General features: G+C 52.3%; 1 protein-coding gene across 1 annotated transcript in view; it reads left to right on the top strand.

Annotated features, from left to right (window-relative positions):
- Positions 1-20,778, top strand: part of HCN4 (hyperpolarization activated cyclic nucleotide gated potassium channel 4) — a 97,284-nt gene that overhangs the window by 45,475 nt on the left and 31,031 nt on the right. Inside the window, exon 3 of the mRNA XM_053987960.1 lies at positions 12,303-12,464. Within this exon, the coding sequence (XP_053843935.1) occupies positions 12,303-12,464 (162 nt within the window). The remainder of the gene's footprint in view (positions 1-12,302; positions 12,465-20,778) is intronic.

A 20,778-nucleotide genomic window follows, 5' to 3' on the forward strand; every position in this document is an offset into this window, starting at 1 on the left:
GCTGTAAGGAATGAACAGTGCTGCCATCCTTGGGGACTTCATCCCCCCATACCATTTCTCAGGACTGCTACCATCATTTTTGCTTTTTCTGTTGGGGAAATTTTTCCTGCTGCTGGCCTGGGGGTTCACAGCAATGAGGTGTCATTAAATCAGCTTGGAGTTGGAGAATGATCCAGGCCATGGAGGGCAAGGCAGGACAGGTGCAGTGAGCAGGTTTTGAATTCCCACAGGACTGAGTTTCCTTTAAACTGAACAAGAACCAAGCAGAGTAAACACGAGTGAGTACACAATGCAGCTCCATTTGTGTTTTGTAGTGGAGCTTCTCTGTGGAAGCTGCTTCTCTAGAATTTCTTCCCTTCTGCTGCTCTGCTGGAGAGGATGAAAAGAGAACAGACATTGAGGGAGCACAGGGTGGAAACAGGCACTAAAAATAATATAAATGGCCATTGTAGGTTACCTGAGTCTAAAAATAGTCCAATTTTAGTTACTTGGGCTACTTCTACCCCAGAGGGTAAAGTGAATTCAGAGAAATCTGATGAGAACAACCTGGAAGAAAGGAAAAGCTTGGCATTCTTTCCTTTAAAGGGAAGAGATAAAAAGAAAATCCTGCAAAGTAATAAGTCAGCTAGAAAAAGATGAGTTCTGTATTAATTTTTGCTGCTATATTCAGCATAGATAGGGGCAGCCAATGAAACTGAAAAGGCAGCAAATTCCAAAAGCAGTCCAGGAAATGCTCCTTGAGACAGCAGCTATTCAGTCATGGGAACCCCTCCCACAGGGAACCCCTTCCAAGGGCTCCACTTTGGGGTTCCTGGGAGCTCCTTCCAAGGGCACTTTGGGGGTTCCTGGGAGCCCCTCTCACAGGGAACCCCTTCCAAGGGCTCCACTTTGGGGTTCCTGGGAGCTCCTTCCAAGGGCACTTTGGGGGTTCCTGGGAGCCCCTCTCACAGGGAACCCCTTCCAAGGGTTCCACTTTGGGGGTTCCTGGGAGCTCCTTCCACAGGCAACCCCTTCCAAGGGCACTTTGGGGGTTCCGGAGAGCTCCTCCCACAGACACAGGGATGGTTTATAACCCTGAATTTTCCTGAAGCTCCAACCCCCTGCCCAGCTGTTATTGCTGTTTCTGGGATTGCTGGGATCCTGGTGTCTGACACCCCTCAAAGAGCTCTGCACATCTCCTCCTTCTCCCTGGCTGTGGCTCCTGGGATTCCTGCCCTGACAGCTGTCATCAGGCAGCATTTCCTGTTGGATTTCTAATTAAAATGGCAGCCTTTGGGGACTCTCTTCCTGCCCAGCATGTATTAATGGAGGAGTTAGAATATTTTAGGTAGAGTTTAAATACTGCTTTTCAATGTCTTTGTTCTGCCCAAGTACATTTTTATATAATCTATGAAATCTGTAGACAACCACAGCAGGAATTAATCCCTCTTTCATAAATACTATCTAGGCTGCTTCTTAGTTAAAACCAGTTTTCCCTGCCCTAGATCCTTCAAGGAAATCAAGAACTCACCCAGCACTTCCCCCTTTCTCTCCTGCTGGCATTGGGTGTGCATCCCAAGGTTATGGGAGCTGCAGCTCCTCAGGATTCACCTTCCCAGTGCTGTTCCCGTGGGATTTGTCCCCTCTGGGGTGCAGCAGGAAAAGGTTACATTGCTGTTGTTGTCCCAGCAGAGAGGGAGGACACTGTGTGTGTCCCTGTCACTCGTCCTGGGCCGCCTGTGACGTGTGACACTGCATTAAAACACATTTGTGTCAGTCTGGGCAGGGACACTGTCAGTGCTGAGGTCCCCCAGAGATGATTCAATCCTTGCTGGGTGTTCTCACACTGGTGTTTGTCAGAGCAGTTTAGGAAAAAGCCAGCAGTGACAAAGCCATTGGAGTTTGTGCTCCCCATGCCCACAGCCTGGCACAGCTCTTGCCAGTCCCTCCAGGGCTGCAGCCAAGGATTCTGTCCCTGGGGTGGGAAGTGCCCCTGTCCCTTCTGTCAGGTGACAGACAGGTGCCCAGTCCCTTCTTCTGCCCTCTCTGAAATGCAGGAAAAGCAAAGAGTGCCCAGAGTTGGATCCCTTTGCAGGGGAGGGCTCAGCCCTGTGCCAGCCAGGCCATGGGGCTGAGCATCCTCTGCTCCCCTGTGTGGGAATCAGAAAACCAGAAACTTCCACAGACACTGAAGGGTTTGATCTGCAGCCTTGGGAGAAACTTGCATTGATGCAAAAATACAATACACAGACATTAAGGAGAAAAATCATAAACTTATGTTTCTATAGTTGTAAGAATATGTTTTAAATGAGTGAGAAATTGTATTGATAAAATGGTGAAGGGTTTATAATGTAGGGGTGGGGTTGTATAGAATAAGCTGAGAGTTTGGAAGTTACACCAGAAGCAGATGTGTGCATGTGAGACAGAAGTCACTTTGGTGAAAGTATCCACAGTGCAGCAGAAGTAAGTAAAGGTGATAGGTTAGAAAAGCAAAATAAACCTTGTGGCATCTGTTCATTGGGTTAGAAAGTTCTGTACTGCCTTGTAACAAAGAAACTTTCACAGACTCACAGAATGACCAGGTTGGAAGAGATCATCGAGTCCAACCCAGCCCCAACACCCCAACTGAACCCTGGCACCCAGTGCCACATCCAGGCTTTGTTAAACACCTCCAGGGATGGGGACTCCACCACCTCCATGGGCAGCCATGCCAGAACTTTATCACTCTTTCTATAAAAAACTTTTTCCTAATATCCAGCCTGTATTTCCCTTGGGGCAGTTGAGGCTGTATCCTCTGGTTCTATCAGTTCCTGGAGAAAGAGCCCAACCCCACTTGAGCACAGCCACCTTTCAGGGAGCTGTACAGAGTGATGAGGTCACCTCTGAGTCTCCTTTTCTCCAGGCTGAGCACCCCCAGCTCCCTCAGTGGTTCCTCACAGGGTTTGTGTTTCCAGCCTCCTCTGGACGCGCTCGAGCGTCTCAACGTCCTTCCCAAACTGAAGGGCCAGGACTGGGTACAGCACTCCAGGTGTGCCCTCAGCAGTGCTGAGCACAGGGGAAGGATGCCCTCTCTGCTCCTGCTGGCCACACCAGCCCTGATCCAGGCCAGGATGCCGTGACTTTGCTTGTGACTACTCTTGAGCTATGGCCAGCTGCTTGCTCCTCTGACATCTCACGGCCTCTGAGACTGATGTTTATCTGAGCAATAACAGCCCAAAAATAGTCCCATCCCTTCATTATTAGCAGCAATAATGATACCGTGAGCTGTGCCCACACTCTGCCCCATGCCACAGGAAACATTCTCAGCTCCAGGCCTGCCAGGAGCTTCCTCCCTGGACATTACAGCCCCTGGGAGCATCCCAGAGCCCAGACTGGAAGTTGTGCCTGGTTGCCGTGGTTGTAATGGAATTAGAGCTCAGGATTGAGTTAGGTGGGAGCACTCAGCGTCCCTGCAGAGCACAGAGCATCCTGGCAGGTTGTGCCAGGCTGGAGCAGCCACAGGTCATGCTTTGGGACAGAAAATAATCAAATATATCCCAAGAGCTGTGCCAGGACCTCACCTGCCCGCCCTGCCCCTGCCGTGCCCAGCAGAGAGAGTCTTTCACAGACAAACAGACACGTGCTCCTTTTGGGGAGTGCATTCCTGGCTCTCTTCTTCCCCTGTGCTCCTACAGAAGCCCAAACTGGGTTAGCAGAGGGATAACAAGTGTGTGCTTTGCTGTCTTGATTGAAATGCAGGTAGAATCAAAGAAATAATGTGAATTGATCAAGAGCAAACTGCAGGAGTTCTTTGGTTCTTCAGCAAGTGTGCAGTTCCAGGGCGGGACCTAATGAGTTCATATTCAATTTCAGCTGTTAATCATATGGATCCTTAGGGATCAAGCTTGGCTTTTAAAAAAATTTGTTCTGAATTTTAAATAAAAAATTCAGGTGGGGCTGAAAGGAATAAGAAAACAAAGGTTGCTGCTGATTTCTTTATGAAATTGGGAACAAGAATTCTACAGGCAATCCAAACTTTGAGAAGACAATTCTCTTTCTCATTGAAGAGTCTGTTCTCTTGGTGGGATTGTGTTTCTGCCATGTCCTGCTGGTGTGTTTATGGATACAGAGCTGGCAGTCCCTGCTTCCCAGGTCAGCCTCTGGGATGGAGGAGACAGGGAGGCACCTGTGGCACACCAGACATCCGTTGAATCCGCTCTCAGATGCTGCAGAGGGAGCATCGGATGAGCTCCAAGACAACAGCTTTAAAACAATAAGTGATTTAATTTACTGGTGTTTAATGCTACCTCCTGATCAGGGACCTTCAGACTGTGCTGAACCCATCACTTCATGGAAGTCAAACAGCTTCCAAAGAGCCATGGCACGGAAGGAAAGGGGTTGGGATCCCCTTCCTTAGCACAGTTTCCTAATGTCCTCTGGAAACAGGTCCAGGGGGCAAGGCTGGCACAGACCTGGGTACTGGCACAGCCTGAGCAGGGGACAAAGCTGGCAGTTGGCTGGGTGCTGACACAGCCTGAGCAGAGGACAAGGCTGGCAGTGGCCTGGCACAGCCTGAGCAGGGGACAACGCTGGCAGTGGCCTGGCACAGCCTGAGCAGTGCTGCCAGCAGTGTTTGCTCCGTGCTGCTCCGAGCCAGCTGCCTGCACTGACTGTGGGCCTGGCAGCTCAGTGCTTTCCAGGCTGATTTCCCACTTAGCCCGGGCAGGTTTGCTCAGACCACAAATGAGCCCTCCTGGCAGAGGCTGCAGCCTCACCTGCAGCTCCTGGGTCAGGCATCCATCACCTCTCCATGCTGCTGTTCCAGGGCCAGCCCTGAGCCAGCGTGGACCCTGGCACCACCCTGCACCTCTCAGTGCCCTTCTGGAGCCATTTCCAGGCCTGCAGGCCTCAGTTTCCTGTTTTCCCAGTTTTGTGTGCCTTGTCCCTTTCTCAGGGATTTAAGCCTCCTTTCCCCTCAGCATCCCAGATATTCCTTTCGCTGGGCACATCTATGTATAGCTCCTGAGCAAGGCAGACCTTTTGTCTGATGACTGTGGTCATTCTTAAATGTCCAAAAAAGCCCGTGACCTATTTCCAGCAGTGATTCATTGCAAGCCTCTCAGAAGGACTACAGTTCCCAAAGATGCAGATAAGAGCCCTGAGAGATTAGAGCCAGCCTCAGCAGGTAAGAGATCTAATTCCCCTTGAGAGCGAGACACCCAACTATTTACAGCTCTGGGGGTTTGTTTTCCTTCCCTTTTCCAAAGGCACCGAGAGATCCTGGAAAACCTGAGCTGGGGGCGTGTGGGAACATAAACCCCACGGAAAAGCAAAGGAGAGCTTCCTCCAAAGTCACAGAGCTTCTGGAAAAAGCCCTAGCCCCAATCCTTGTGTTGCTGTTCCTGGAGGTGACAGTGCCACTGTCCTTCCTCCCCAGAGCTGCCTGCTGCTGTCTCACACCCAGGGCAGTCTCACACTTGTGGTGCCACAACCCAACCCCAAATGTTTTTTCCTGGAGGTTGAAAGGGAACTGTGCAGGAAAGACAGTCGTTTGAGTTGTGCTAGAAAATATTTTTAAAAGTCTGTGTCATGTTGCCGTGGTGACAAAAGTTCTTAAAATGATGAAGATTAAAGTCTAGGCTGGGAATGGTGGCATGGGGAGAGGAAGGGGGGCTGCTGTCATGACAACCTCAACTCCGAGAGTGCAAGAGGCAAAACACACGGTGGTGGCAGGATCTTTGGGGTTTATATATATCCATAAACATCTGCCAGCTACACCAGCCTTCTCAGTGCTAATTAGTCCTGCTACTTCACCTTTCTCTGCTGTAAATATTTTCCAGTAGACACAAGTCTTGGAGGGAGAAGGCAAAAAAATGTCATTTTTTCCTCTTTTGCTTTCTTCTCTTCTCTGTCTCTGTTCCCTGAGCTCATGCCTGGGGAAAAACTTCCAGTGGCCAGGAGCAAGCTGCCTGGGAAGAGTTAAATCATCTGAGGAGGAGGTGGAGGCTTGCATGGTCCCTTAGAGAGCTTTCCAGCCCCGGGCTGGGGCAGGAGCACTGCTTGGGCTGCCCTGCCTGCACACACACACTTGGGCCGGGCTCACCCACAGCCCGTGAGCAGCAGATCAGAGCGAAAATTTTGCCCTCAGCTTCCAGTGCAAGAGGCTTTTCCCTATTCTGTGCCCTGCTGGCCCCTCCGGGACCGCGGAGCTCAGGGAGATTGGGAACACAACAGATGAGTGTGAGCACAGCCCCTGAGACCTGCAGAGGAAAACTGCCACGGCAGCACAAAGGATGATTGTATTTGGAGTGTAAAATGTGCTTGGCTATCTCGGCTAACACCTGGGCCTGGGAGCGCTCCCCTGCAGCGGCTGCTGCCCCGGCACACGGCCTGGCCCTGCCCCGTGAGGCACGGCGTGACTCCAGGCAGCCTCAGCAGCTCTGCTGACATTGGCTGTGTCACTCGGTGCAAAGCAAGCAGAAAAAGAGAATCAACCCCAAACTCTTGCCTTCATCTAAAACTTGATCTTCTGGCTCTGGCTGGCTGCTGGCACAGCAGAAAGCGGCTGAGCACAGCCCCAGCCCGTGCTGGAGTGTTCACACAGCCTGCAGATGTAGCTGTGCTCCACAGCCCATCTGCTGCCTGCTGCTGCCAGCCTGGCCCAACCAGTCTGCATCCCAGCTCCCTCCTTGTCCCAGGCACGCTGTGATGGGCACAGCCCAGAGCTGTCTGTGAGAAACACGTTCACTCTCCCGTGAAAATGTAAAAGGTTTAATAAAGGACAGTAGGAGATAAGGACCACAGAGCAAAGGTTATTACGGCAGCAGCCAAGAGCACTCTTATCTTCGGGGATGCCCCTTAAACACCTTTTCATTACATCAGCTCTTTGCATATTCATAAACCCTTATGCATAGTAAAATTTTCCCCAACGTAGTTTACATGTTCTTAGAATTGTTTAGCATGGCTCCTCCTCAGCTCTGCCTTCTTAGACCATGTGTATTTTTGGGTTGTGGTTTTAGTCCCTTTTTATCACCTCCAGTTTGGGCCTTGGTCCACACTGACCCTCACAGAGGGTGAGTGCTGATGGTTGGCAGATCTGTTCAGGTGTCCTTATCCCGTGTTCCTTGGGTGTTATCCCATCCCAGCAGGCATTTTAACATGAGCACACTTATATCAGCTATTGCACTACTCTGTCTAAGCTTAATTAACACCAGAAATAAAAACCGTATCTTTATAACAAAGTTACTTGAACACCACACATATAAAATCCATTTTAACATTTGCCAAAAGCCAGTATTATGATGTGTGCCTGTAACATGTCTGACCCAGCCCTGCTCCTTCTGAAGGAGGTGTCCGCTTCCCGAGGTGTCAGTAAACCCAATTCTGTTCCTTTATGGGATTCTTCTTCTTCCCCAGCTCAGCCTGTTGGCAGCAACAATTGCCTTGGAAATTCCAAGTTTCTATCTTTGTATAATTTAGTGGCTAGAACAGCACTTTGTCCACTCTTCCAAAGAAAAAAATATGTAAAAATTTGTCCATTCTTCCTAAAGACCAAAACCTAAGGAGTTGCTCAGGACAGGAAACCTCCTGGAGTCCAACTGGATTATATTTTGATGCAGCTTAAGCGTGACATCACTGGGAGAATAAATAGGAAGTTGGGGAAGGTGAGGAAGGAGCAAGAAGCAGGGGATGATGCATTTCCCACAGCAGCAGCAGGAGAGGAAAAGGAGCAGCTGAGATGTTGCTTTGCGTTGCTGAAACACCGTGTGTGCCAGCGGGCTGGGTTCATTCCACAGGTGGAATTCCTGGGGGGGCTGCCCTTTCCCTGCCAGCCCTGATTGCTGTGCATGCTCAGAGTGGCTCAGGGCTGCTCTGAGTGCCCCAGGTGTGCTCAGGGCTGGATCTCTGTGCCCCAAATGTGCTCAGGGCTGGCTCTGTGTGCCCAGGGCTCCTGTGCCTCAATGGTCTGTATGTGCCCAGGCAGGTTTGTCCTCCTGGGGAAGCCCACCCTGCCAGTTGTGTGTTCTTTGTCTCTCCCTCACTGCAGCTTCCCAGGATGGGTCTGCTCATCAGGGCTCCCAAACCCTTCCCCTCTTCCATGAGTTGTGTCAGTCAGGGCTCACCCTGGGTGTGCAGAAAGTGACATTTGCCACGAGAGCTGGCACTGATCCCCAAATCACCCAAACCACAGGTTTTTTTTAGGGAGCTGCCTTCAGTTTGCACATTAGCTGGAATGAGCTTGTTGTCCAGGCTGGTCTTGGGACTAAAAAGGATGAGTGGTTTTGGGTGATCCAGAGGCACAGCAGCTTTTGCTGCAGGGCCTCAGCACAGCCACCGTCAGTAATCTGGCTAAACTGGATTTTAGGCTCAGAAAAACTCCTTGCAGCACCCACCTATCCCCAGTCTATTGGGAGATTAACACCGAGGTTTGAAAAGGCAGCTCATGCCTCTGTGAGGAAAATGGATCTTTACCTCTGTTATCTTCAAAAGCCAAGGAGGGAAAGGCAGACTGAAAGACATGTCAACTTTCTTCCCCACAGCCCACAAATACTCTTCTTAAATGTAAGTAAACACGTTTTTCCTCACAGCAGAACAACCTTAACTCTGACCCTGGAGCACTCACAACAGCGTATGAGACTGTTTTGATTCTCTTTTGAGATTTGTATTTCCTTCTCAAGTCTGTGGGTTTTTTAAGCCATAAATGAAGAGTAAATTTTTTGCTTGTATTAAGCTGGAGCAGTGTCACAGCTCCTTGATTATCTCCAGGGGATTTATCACAGTTGTATATTAACCATGGTGTGGGCACAGACACCAGCACTGGCTCGGGACCAGCCAGGATGTGGAGCTACAGAATTCCTGCCACGTTGGCAGTGCAGTAGTGAAGGACAACAAGCAGTTTCAGTGCTTTCCTGTAGAGCAGAATCTGTTCAGGAGCCCCATGGATGGCAGCGAGTCCTGCCAGAGCCAGTGCTCAGATCTGCTGGCTCGCCCTGCCTCAGCCGGGATCATCGGGGTGCCTCTGCATCAGGTCCCCCAAAGCCCTGGCAAAGCCCCTTGGTTCCCAGCACAGCATCTCCAGAGTGTGAAAAGCCAGCAGGGGTGTGCAGTCAGACCCCAGCCCAGCTGTGCAGTCAGATCCAAGCCCAGCTGTGCCAGCAGGGCCAGGGCCAGGGGCTGTGCCAAGGGCTAGCCCTGGCAGGGTGTGCCTGGAGCAGCTGCTGCCCTGCCCAGCGCTGCCCCAGGATGTGCCCATGGACAGGGCAGCCCAGGGCCTCAGCTGGCCAGAGCAGAGGAATTGTGGTGGCCCCAGCTGGAGCAGAGGGATGGTGGTGGCCAGCCTGGAGCAGAAGGACTGTGGTGGCCCCAGCTGGAGCAGAGGGATGGTGGTGGCTGTGGTTTGGACAGCACCTGAGCCTTGTGCCAGCACAGACCAGCACACCTAATTAAACACAGCCTTGATTGGAGCCACTGCCAGAACCAGGCCCCACTTCTCCAAGGTGTCCTTGATTCCTTCCAGCTCAAGTGCTGAGGTTGGAGGAATGCTGCTGCAGTCCAGGATGGATGGAAGAGGACTGCACAGTTATTTGGGGCTGACAGGAATTCAGATTCCTTCTGATAGGATCCCAATAGCTCGTTCTATATAAGCGGAGTTTCTGAGATGGAGCTCTTACATAACCAGAAATGACTTTTGGAGGGAAGTTTTGGTCCTCCCACTTTCCCAAGCTGTCCTTTCCACAAGAATTGCAAGGTGTCCTTTCGCTGGAAGGATCTTGCTGATTTTGTAGCAGGGATGCTGAAGCCAGAGCTTGTTTTGGTCTGTCAAAAACCAGGGATATTAACTCTATCCAGTAATATCCTTTAAATGTGAATCCATGCTCGGCTCTTCTCCTGGCTCCCTTTTTCCCAGTGCAAGCAGCAGAAAGACAGGAAGCACAGGCAGTGCTGGGGTGGAAGGAGCTGTGATGCTCTGGGACCCAGCCTGGGTTGTGTTACAACAGGACACAAAGTCCCGAGCGTTCCTGATGGAAACCAGAGAAGTTGTACTCACATTCCTGTGCTGGTGCATGCACCAGCTCTTCTGGAATGTTCCTGGCCCTCCTCTCCCTGGTGAGCCAAGGGAGTGCTGGAGGGCACTGCAATGCCCTCCAGCACATTACTGGGTCAGAATTCCCTGTGACCTCTTTGCAGTAGGAGCTTCTCAGTGGAAGGTGTTTGTTCCCAGCCCTTCACTGTTATTCCTGCGCCGGGAGTGCTCCTGGTTTTGTCTTGCATGGGAATGCAAATGTGTTCCAGGGAGTGGGCAGGAGCTGGGAACTCCTGAGACTTTTGGAATTGGAGTTGTCTCACTTGCAGCTCAGACATTTGCAGTTCATAATCATAATTACTCCTGGGAATCCCTGAGCTCCTTCTCAGGTGCCACAGCCCAGGTGTGTCACCCTCAGGGATCTGTTCCCATCCAGTGGCTCCAGTGTTCCAGTCCAGATCCCAAAGTGCAGAGAAGGAGCTGAATCCACCCTCTCTTCTCTCTGCATGCACCAAATAAAGGCTCTCTGCCCTAGCCTGACTTGGATAGATCCCAACCCTCCTCTCAGAAGCTCCTTATCCATCACCTGGTCCCTGAGCCATCCATACCCTCGGGCTCTTCGCTGTCCGCAGGTCCCTCCTCAATCTGACAGGGCTTCTCCCTGCCCCTGGCTGGAGCTCCCTGGGTTACAGCAGGGCTGGAGCTCTTTGAAAAACACCCGGAGGTGTGAGAGGAAAAGTCATTAGCACAGAAAAACCCTGGTGGCACAGAAGATCCTTCTGCAAACTGCTGCTCCAGCTTCATTAAAAGCACAGCCCCGGGCTCTCATTCCAACAGGATGGATTCACTCTGGGTTATCTAAATGAGAATGATCATTTCTGCAGGGGGAGGAAAACAGAGGAAACCAGGAGGAATTACTCTGTATGAATTATGTGCTCAGCTTTCATACTGACCTATTGAGTCAGCAGCCAGAGCTGGATTTCCTAGAACAGCCTTTCATGCTGGATTTTGGAGATATTCTTCTTTTCAGCCCTTGAAAAATCACTCAAATGGCCTTTCTCACACTGGCAGTGTGGGCTCCAGCCTGGATGCAGGGAAATAATGGAGCAGTTATCCAAATCATTCATCCTTTTGGATTCCTGCATCCTTTGTGCTCCCTCCTGGCAAGGGTTGGGCAGGTGGGCATCGCTGTGGGCGTGTGACCCTGAGGTGGGCATGGCTGGTTTGGAGACAGCCATTCCAACTGGACAGGCAGCTCCAACAGCAGCAATTCCAGCTGCAAAAATGTGAATCCTTTGCCTGATAACAAAGGTTCTCTGCTGTTTTAGCTGTTGAGCTGCCTTCCTGTGGGATGAGAGGCCGGTCTCTGGTGTGGGCAAAGGTGGCAGGCACACAGTGCCCTGGTGGTGGGAAGAGCAGGATTGTCCCTGTTGGAGCAGCCAGGCGTATGGATCTTGGCACACATCACACAGCCTGTCCCCTGTGTCACAAACCACCCTGACACTCATGTCCCTGGCCATCTGTCACTCCTGCCCAGGTGAGGCACCTGAAGCTCCCTGGATCAGGGGCTGTGTCACTTCTGACCTGTAAGAAAGTTGTGTTTGCAGCTTTATTTTCCACATGAAGAACTGACAGATGAGGAAAACCAGCCCTGTCTGCCATGGTTCTCTTTTCCTTGCCCACCTGGGCAGGGGTATAGCAGCAGAATACAAGGAACACAAGGAACACAAGAAAAGAGATGAATCAGATCCTCTTCCAGAAGCCTCTGCTGAGTTGGAGGCCATTCCTTGTTGCATTTGATCTGTGCAGATACTGCAGCTGACTCCAGTACAAAGGCAGCTGCCACCATGGGTCACTGTGGAACACGTATCCAGCAAGAACAGAAAGCAAAGAAGGGCATTGCAGCTAAAAGATGGAATTAAAGAGTTGATTCCTGAGGAGTGCCTGATGGTCCAGAAATATTTGCAACTAGCTTATTTTACCGAAGGAGTTATGGAGCTTTTAATGGTGGTAAATTAGAAGGCAAAGTCGCAGGGCAGGAGGGGTGACTGATGATGAGTTTGTATTTTGGGTTTTTAAGCTGTTTTTCAGCTGGTTTTGCTTGCCTGGTTCTGTGTTCTGGTTTTTAAGCTGTTTTTCAGCTGGTTCTGTTTGCCTTGTTCTGTGTTTTGGTTTTTAAGCTGTTTTTCAGTTGGTTCTGCTGTGCCTGAGCTGAGCTTTTCTGTCCCTTCAGCAGGGTTCTGGAGCCTGGCACTGTGTGTAATGACCCTGGGGGTTGCTTGGGGGAGCTGCCATCTCACCTGCTCCTGTGTGCCTGCAGATTTTCCACATGACCTACGACCTGGCCAGCGCCGTGGTGAGGATCGTCAACCTCATCGGGATGATGCTGCTGCTGTGCCACTGGGACGGCTGCCTGCAGTTCCTGGTGCCCATGCTGCAGGACTTCCCCGACGACTGCTGGGTGTCCCTCAACCGCATGGTGGTGAGTGCCGCACAGAGAGCACTGGGACCTGCTTGTGTTTCCTCCGTTCTTCCTTGTTTTACCTCTCCCCCCTGTTTCCACTCTTCTCCCATTGCCTGTTTCCAAAGAGTGAGGCCGATGCCAGGTGTTGTATACTTTATCCCCTTGATCAGCCCATAATAAATAACTAAATATAAATATATTAAAAATAACAATATATATAAAAATACATAAAAATATATAATATATTGTATATAATATATAATATATAATATATAATATATTATATATTATATATTATATATTATATATTATATATTATATATTATATATTTATTATACATTTTTTTAATATATATAATGAAATACAAATAACCAGCTCAGAGATGGTGGGCAGGGTCTCCCCTCTGGAGCATCCCACGTGCCCTGCTCCCCATCCCACCCCTGAGCCCTAAACCCAGCCCCTGGCTGACACCCCCGCAGCACCCACTGCCATCCCCCAGCTTCCCGTTTCCCCTTTCACCCCCTGGGGCCGTCCCACGGCTTCCCAGCGCTGTGGGCAGGGAGGCAGGTCCTGCAGGGACACAGTGCCGGGGTTTGGGGCAGGTCCTGCAGGGACACAGTGCCGGGACATGGAGGCAGGTCCTGCAGGGACAGTCCCGGGGTAGGGAGGCAGGTCCTGCAGGGACAGTCCCGGGGCCTAGAGGCAGGTCCTGCAGGGACACAGTGCCGGGACATGGAGGCAGGTCCTGCAGGGACACAGTGCCGGGACATGGAGGCAGGTCCTGCAGGGACACGGTCCCGGGGCAGGGAGGCAGGTCCTGCAGGGACACAGTGCCGGGGTTTGGGGCAGGTCCTGCAGGGACACAGTGCCGGGGCAGGGAGGCAGGTCCTGCAGGGACACAGTGCCGGGGCAGGGAGGCAGGTCCTGCAGGGACACGGTCCCGGGGCAGGGAGGCAGGTCCTGCAGGGACACAGTGCCGGGGCTCGGAGCAGGACCGGCCCCGGCAGAGCCGCAGAAGGCAGGAGCCAGGCTCCCTCTCCTGGCACCGAGCAGCAAGGAGCAGACATGGAAACTGCTTCCCGCTGGAATCTGAGTATATGGAGTCCCAGAGACAGGGCTGGGGCTGGTCCATGATTCCCATTGCTGGTCCCTTTGCCCCATACCCTTTGGAAGGGTCCGTGTGACCCTTCACCCACCCTGGAGTGCAGCACGGTCACGGGATGAGGAGCCAGACTGCCCAGTGCCATCCCAAGCTGTGCCCTGCTCTTGCTGGGAGGGAGTTTGGCACCATATGGCAAAGGCAGGGCAAATTCATGGTACCTTTCAACCATCTTGCTGAGAATTCAGGAGCTTTTATTCAAAGGGACAATGTCCAGTTGATTAAGCAGCAAAAACTGACAAAGCTTAAAAAATTGCCTGTTATTGCAGTTCTTAACCTCCAGATTCCCCCAGCCAGTTTCTTCTTGAATAAAGGAAATAATCAAGCACTGGGGCAGAACAGAACAAATGTAAAATGTATCAGAGATGTGCCAACCTGCCATGCCTCCCACGTGCAGGGCTGTGGGCACAGGCTGCCTGTGCCCGGAGGAGTGAGCATCCATGGAAAAGTCATCTGTTTGCTGTTTATTTATTCATTTCTCCTCTCTGCAATAATGGTTCTCTTCCTGCTGCTGCCAGATTGCCAATTCTGGAGCCTGGAACCCTCTGCTTATCTCCAGCAGAACAACAACCTGTGCAGCAGCTGCCTGGGCTTCCCCGTGCTGCCTTTTCATTATTGATGTGGCAGGAGCAGTCAGAGATCGGGGCCCCTTTGTGCTCCTGGGGGCCAAGAGGGCGCTCAGCTCCTCGTGCCAGGGAGCTCAGAGGTGCAGGTGGCCTCATCCCCACCCAGGGGTGACCTGGCCATGGCAGGATGGCTTCAGAGCAGCAGTTGTGGACCGCGGTTCCCTCGTCCCAGCGTCTGGCTGCTGCTGGCAGCAGCAGCTCCTGGCTCTCCCCATCCATCCCTCGGGGCAGAGGTGCAAGCTGGGCTTGAAGCTGCCAGCTGTAGTCACAGGGAAGGCTCTGCAAAAGTGACAGGACATGGGACAGAGGAAGAAAAGATTTAGCCAAGGCAAATCTTAGCAGCAAGGCTGGGGAGAGAGGGGAGGATGCATTCCAGAGGCAGGAAGGCTCAGCAGGCTCCAGGAGGGCAAGGGAGGGAGTTCCTAGCCAGAGCAGAGCTTTCCTCATGCTGCAGCCTTGTCTTCCCAGCCTTGAGAGCCTCTGAAGCTGGGAATTAAACTTGCCTTGGGAGATTTTTTTTCTGCTTCTTCCCTGCAGCTAAAATCACCTTTTTTTTTTTTTTTTTCACTTAAAATAAGTGAAAAAAAATCATTATCTCTCAAAATGGAGCCTCAGGAAAGTGGAATGAAGAACTGGAGAGATGCCCCACCTATAATTCAGGAGGCTTCCACTCCAGAAGCTGTGCAGGAATATGCCAACCCCAAAATAGCCTGGGGTTAGAATATTTAACAAAGAGTGCAGTAGTTCTTTGGGGAAAATTTTTTTTTTTTTCTCCCAATAATATCCTTTAATCTCCTGAGAAGATTTCCAGGCATGTCACTGGGACCAGCAGTGGATGTGGATGGCATTATCAGTAAAACAATTTACATCTAATCTGGAGGGGAGTACTGAGAGAGGCCACCGAGTCAGGAAACAAGAAACTGGAGCTCTGGGCTCTTCTCAGGCTTTGGTGGCAGGATGTGGATGGAAGGTTCCAGCATGGCTCTGTGTGATGGACACAGCTGGGAGGGGAGAGGCCAGGATGGCCTCTGTGCCAGGGAGCTGGGATTTTGGGACATTCTGTACCAGCCTGGTGGGAGCTCTGAGGAGATAAATAAATATCCCAGGTGCATGGCTGCCCTGATTACACACAGGAGCCAGAAATCTGGGAAAAAGGGAATCTTCTGAAGCTGCTGCAGCCAAGGGGAGCTGAAAGTGAGGTCCAGATGCTTTGGAGGCTTTGTCTGTGAGTGTGCTCGTGCTGCTCTTGCTCTGCTCCGGGGTTTCCCACCACTTGGCACTCCATAAAACCAGCCCTCATTTCCATGCTGCAGGGAAAGAAGATTCATCACCTCCCATCTGCTTCCTAAAGGTTTGATCCTCATCCAGGGGATTTGTGAAGGGTCTGGTGTTGCCAAAATCATCTCAGGGCCTCGATGAATCCCCGAGTCTGGTTCATCTGGGTGTTTTGCACATGCCTCGTGTTCCATCTTCAGCAGCCGTGGAAGCAGTGGGTGTCTGGCTGACTCCTGAAGCGGCAGGGCAGGATGTTTGCAGTATTAATTGCTGAGTCCCAATCCCAGGGGCTTCAGCATTAGCTTTCCTGCAGTGCACTTTATTAAAAACTGCAAACACTGGTGAGTCAGCTGCAGAGTGTGTGCTGCTCCCCCAGAGCTGGCCTGGCAGCTCCTCTCCCAGAGATCCCAGCTCTGCTGAGCCCTGAAAGCTGCTGGGAACACGTGGCCTCCTCCCCTGGGTGCTGTGCTGAACTCACACACCCTGCAGGGAGGGCAGAGATCCCCTAGGCCAGGGCAGCAAACTGATCAGCCTCCCCTCCACCAGAACACGTTCCTGTGGAGCTCTGTCCCTCCCTGCTCACAGCACCTTGCTGAGGGCTGCTGATGGAAAGGGGGAAGAGGAATGGCTGCAGAGTGTGGGAGAGAGCAATCCTGCACAGATCTGCTGTGATTCCCAGCTCCCCCCGAGCCTCTGGGCCAGCACATCCCTCCTGGCCTCATTCAGGCACAGGAATCTGAGGGAGATTCCATGTTCTGGAAAGTCTGTCAGGAGTAGCAGGAGCAGGGCTGCTTCCGTGGGGTGGGAACCTGGAGCCCAGGGTGACAGACACAGGGAGTGCCCTCCCCAGCTGGGGCCAAAGCCAGTCCAAGCCAGGGTGGGCAGGGCAGAACGGCCCATAACTGGGAATATTGACCTTTCCAGGGAAGGCAGGGTGACAGGCACCTCCAGGGACTGTCCAGGGAGGCCAGCTGGGAGCAGCATGAGATGGGGACAGCAGCAGGGCTGGAAAGGAGGCAGAAGCACTCTGTGCACAGGCCTGGGTACAGTACCACGAGCCCAGGCAAGGTGTGGGTGCCCAGGTCTGCATCTCCAGGAGCACGGGGTGCTTGGGAGGGCTCCCAGGAAAGGCTCTCTGGGGCAACTGGGACAGGGGCACTCAGAGACCTGAGAAGATCCCTGCTGGCAGGTAAAGGCCATGTGGAGCTTCCCTTGGAAACAAGGCCGGAACAGGCAGGTTCTGTCCGAGGTGAAGTTTGACCTGTCATCTCCATGTGTTCCCCCACTACTCCCACCCTTTAAACTGGACCTGGAGGTGTCTTTTCCCCGGCCAGCAGTTCCAGGGCTGGGCAGGGATGGTCAGAGACAGCTCCTGAGTTCTCCAAGTGTTAATGGTGTGAGTCAGGCATAACATTGTCCTGTGGAAGCTTTGTCCATGAGTGGGCTGTGCTGCTCTTCCTCTTCTCTGGGGTTTCCCACCACTTGGCACTCCATAAAACCAGCCCTCATTTCCATGCTGCAGGGAAAGAAGATTCATCACCCCAATAACAGGACTACACCCCTATCCCAAGAACTTCCAGTACTTCTCCCTGTCTTTACTCATCTCACTCCTTCTCTCCAGGGAGGATTCAACCAGACACACTCACATGTACATCAGAACCAAAACACCCTGTCAGACACCACAGTTTGCTTTCAGGTGCTTCTGTAAGGTACTGCAGAACCCAGCAGTGCCTTTGAAGTGTTCCAGGGAAGTGTCTCCAAGTATTCAAAGGTGGATCTGAGCAGGCCAGACTCCAATGCCAGAGAAGCCCTTCCAGCACTGCCAGTGGGGATGTGAAAAACAAACCAGTCTGAGAAACTGCTTCAAAGTAATTTCACTGCCTTTTGCAAAGTCTCTTGGTGCCTCTGAGATAACCCCCTCTTGACTGTGAACAGGCACAGAACTGTAGCTCTGCTTCTGCTTGCTTTGGGATTTGCTTAACAAGGAGTCATTTTCCCCCTGCAGTTTAAGGCCTCGTTTCCCTCCCCTAATGGGCCATTGTAGCCACTCCAGTATCTGGAGTGGTGCAGCCCTGCTGCCGTGGGGGCTGGTGGAGTTGGGTATTAGATAGGGTATGGCTCTTAACAGGAACAAGCTGTGGCAGTGTGAGGCACCTGGTGCTGATAAACCCGTGTCCACACTGCATCTGGAACCTCTTCTAGTCTGGCCTAAAGTACTGTGGGCTTGACCTGTCTGCTCATCCTGTGGGGAAAAAAAAAAAAAACAAACCTGAAAAATAAAGAGGTACCAGGACCTGTAAGTGAAGAATCCTCACAGATCATCCAGTGCTCTTCACACTTGGTACCCTAAAGGTAATTGCTCTGAAAGGCTTCCCCTTCACAGAAGTGCCTCTCTCTGAGCAGTCCTCCACTTGCTCTCCCAACAGAGCTGGCTGCTCAGCGTTTGTTTGGAAAGCTCCGTGTTTTCCTGCAGCTCCCACCCCCCAGTCTGTCATCCCTCAGCCATCCCTCAGTCTGGCACCCACAGCCTGTCCTCACAGGAGCCCTGCTGCTGCTGGGAATTGGGCTGGGGCTCGGAGGTGTGCAATTCCCAGGGAGCCAGCAGTGTTTGTGCAGGCTGCAGGGGCTCAGCATGCTGGATGTCAGAGTTTTACATGACTAATTCCTACAAAACACTGGCAAGCTTCCTTGTAAACAGCACTCCTGAGCAGCAAGTTGCTGGAAGAATGGCTTTTAAACCTCGAGTCTGCCTGGTACCCAGATGTTCACAGCCACTAAAGAGCCTGGCAGCCAGTTTTCCAGCTCAGCTATTACTGCTCTGTCTGCCCAGATTCCCTTCGGAATTTCAGCTCAGCTTCCTTTGTCCCTGCTCTCAGATCTGTGATGGAGATGCGCTGCCCTGTTAAACTACTGCCACACTGAACTCAGAGGGCAGCAGCATTCCTGCAACAGCCAGTGAGAAATGGGGAAGGAATTCATCCAGCAAGGGACGGTACAGGACAGCTGCACTGCTCCCTGTGCCCAGTACCATGGACTGGGAGCCTCCATAGCACTGGCAATGTGCTGCCCACCTTTGCAGGGATGCAGCATTTTAAGCAGAGTGGCCAAATGTGACAGCAGCCTGCTGCTGTCTCAGGATGAGGGACAATGGATGGGCTAAAGCCAGGCAAGTCACAGCAGCTGCCGTGCCCTGAGTGCCGGGCTGAGGGAAGGGGGCTCCTGGAAAGGCAGGATGCCTGTGGCAGCTGTGTGAGAGGCCCGGTGCCTGCATGGAGCAGAAGTGTGTCTGCAAAGTGCCACAAATCCCGCGGGTGGAAAATGCACCCACCACTTCTTTGGCCAGGCCTCAGAGCCCCAGCACAGGCCTGGAGGCAGAGGAGCAGGAGGGGTCACTCCTTTGGCCTTGTACCTCGGGCAGCTCCTGCCCTGGCCAGGGGACAAACCCCCTGTGCCCTGTCCTGCCCTGTGTGCAGCTCCTTTGGGCTCCTCACACACGAGCCTAGGGCACAGCCAGCAGCAGTCACCAATGGCCACTTAGTCTCTGGCCCCTCTCTTTTGGCTGCAGGGTGGTTTTTCCAGGTTCCTGCTCTGTTGGGAGGTGAGCCCAGACAGGCTGGCACCGGCAGCAGGAGCAGTCTCTGCTGGGCTGTGGCTGTGCCACTGCTCCCATGTGGGCTCTGCTGTCACTTGTGTGGCTTTGCCCTTCTTGTTACAGTGGGAATCAGGCCTGTCTTGCATAATGAAACCGAATCTGGCCAGGTAATGCTATCAGCTGGCTTTGTCAGCTCTGTGTGCTTATCTCCTAGCCAAGCATCAGCCCTCGGCAGAGGTTCCAGCCCTGTGCCACAGCTCCCAGCTAGCTTTGTCACTGTTTGCTCCCCAAAAGGTCAGTGAGAAGTGTCCCTGGGCATCAGTGGCACTGAGAGCTGCCTGCAGGGAAGTCATCAGCCACCCAGCTGGCTGTGATGAGATACCTCCAGGAGGTGCCTGGTGAATTCCAGAACTCCCAGCACTGCTGGCCACTGGTGCTCTGGATAGAGGTCACAGGAGAACTCCTTGTTTATTGACAAGCCAGCAGCAGGCCTGTGCAGTGACCTTCCAAGCTGCCACAGCACCTGTGTCTGCAGAGCTGCATCCATAACCTTGGCCCCTTTCAGGAACAGGGAGCAGCTGAGGAATGCCCAGTGCTGCCACAAGCATCACCCAGCAGAGGCACTTTCACATCCTTGTAAGAGCCATGTGTGATGACAGAGCAGTTACTCGTCAAGGTTTCACAGCAAGAACTTGCTGGCAGATAATACCCACAGGATGGCAAGTGCACCTCGAGCAGTCCCATGAGCTCAGGCTAATCAGAATCACCAGGAAACTTGTGCTGGTTTTTCTCTCTGTGCCACGCTGAGGTGCTGCCTGTGGGAGCTGCAGTGGAGAGCACAAGATGTCTCAGCACTCTCTCCTGGCAGGACGTTGCTGCTCTCAAATGACACCATTTGTAATTCCTCAGCTCTTTGAAAAAGCCCAGTTTTGTACTGAGAACTTGCTGTCCAGGCATTACCAACTTAATTTTCTGCCCTTCTCATCTCTCCAGGCAATGACCAGAGACCCTGGCCATTTCCTAAATTGCTGGGCAGTGATTTTTTCCTCACTCTTAGATACTGCTGCTGGCAGCCTTGCCCAGGCTCTCTGTTGCAGTTCTCAGTTAAAGTCCATTTCCCAGGAGAGGAAATTATTTGCTTCAGTTCCCTCTCCCACACGTGGGTCATTGTGAAAATCTCCCAGTGCATCATCTGGGTTTATCCCAGGTTACCAGCGGGGCACACTGGCTGCCTTCCCTGCTGGAAAAAGCACAAGGAGTCTCTAAAAACCAGGGCCAAAGTGGTGGTCTCAGATCTGGGATCTGGGCTTATTTTTCCAAATGGACTGAGCTGGGCTTGTGGGGCAGTGAGGGCTCTGAAATTAAATTTCTTGTGTAACAAAGGGTAAATTTCTTATGTCACGGTGCCTCCAACAGGGATTTTTGAGTGCAGTTGAGGACATTGAGATGTAGGGTCTCAGGGATATGGGAGTTATGGGGCTATGGGGGCATTGAGGTGCAGGGGCTCGGTGAGGGATACAGGAGTTATGGGGGCATTGAGGTACAGGGGCTCTGTGAGGGATACAGGAGTTATGGGGGCATTGAGGTGCAGGGGCTTGGTAAGGGATATGGGAGTTATGGGGGCATTGAGGTGCAGGGGCTCGGTGAGGGATACAGGAGTTATGAGGGCATTGAGGTGC

Source organism: Vidua macroura, chromosome 12, assembly GCF_024509145.1.
Source record: "Vidua macroura isolate BioBank_ID:100142 chromosome 12, ASM2450914v1, whole genome shotgun sequence".
Classification (NCBI taxonomy): Eukaryota; Metazoa; Chordata; class Aves; order Passeriformes; family Viduidae; genus Vidua; species Vidua macroura.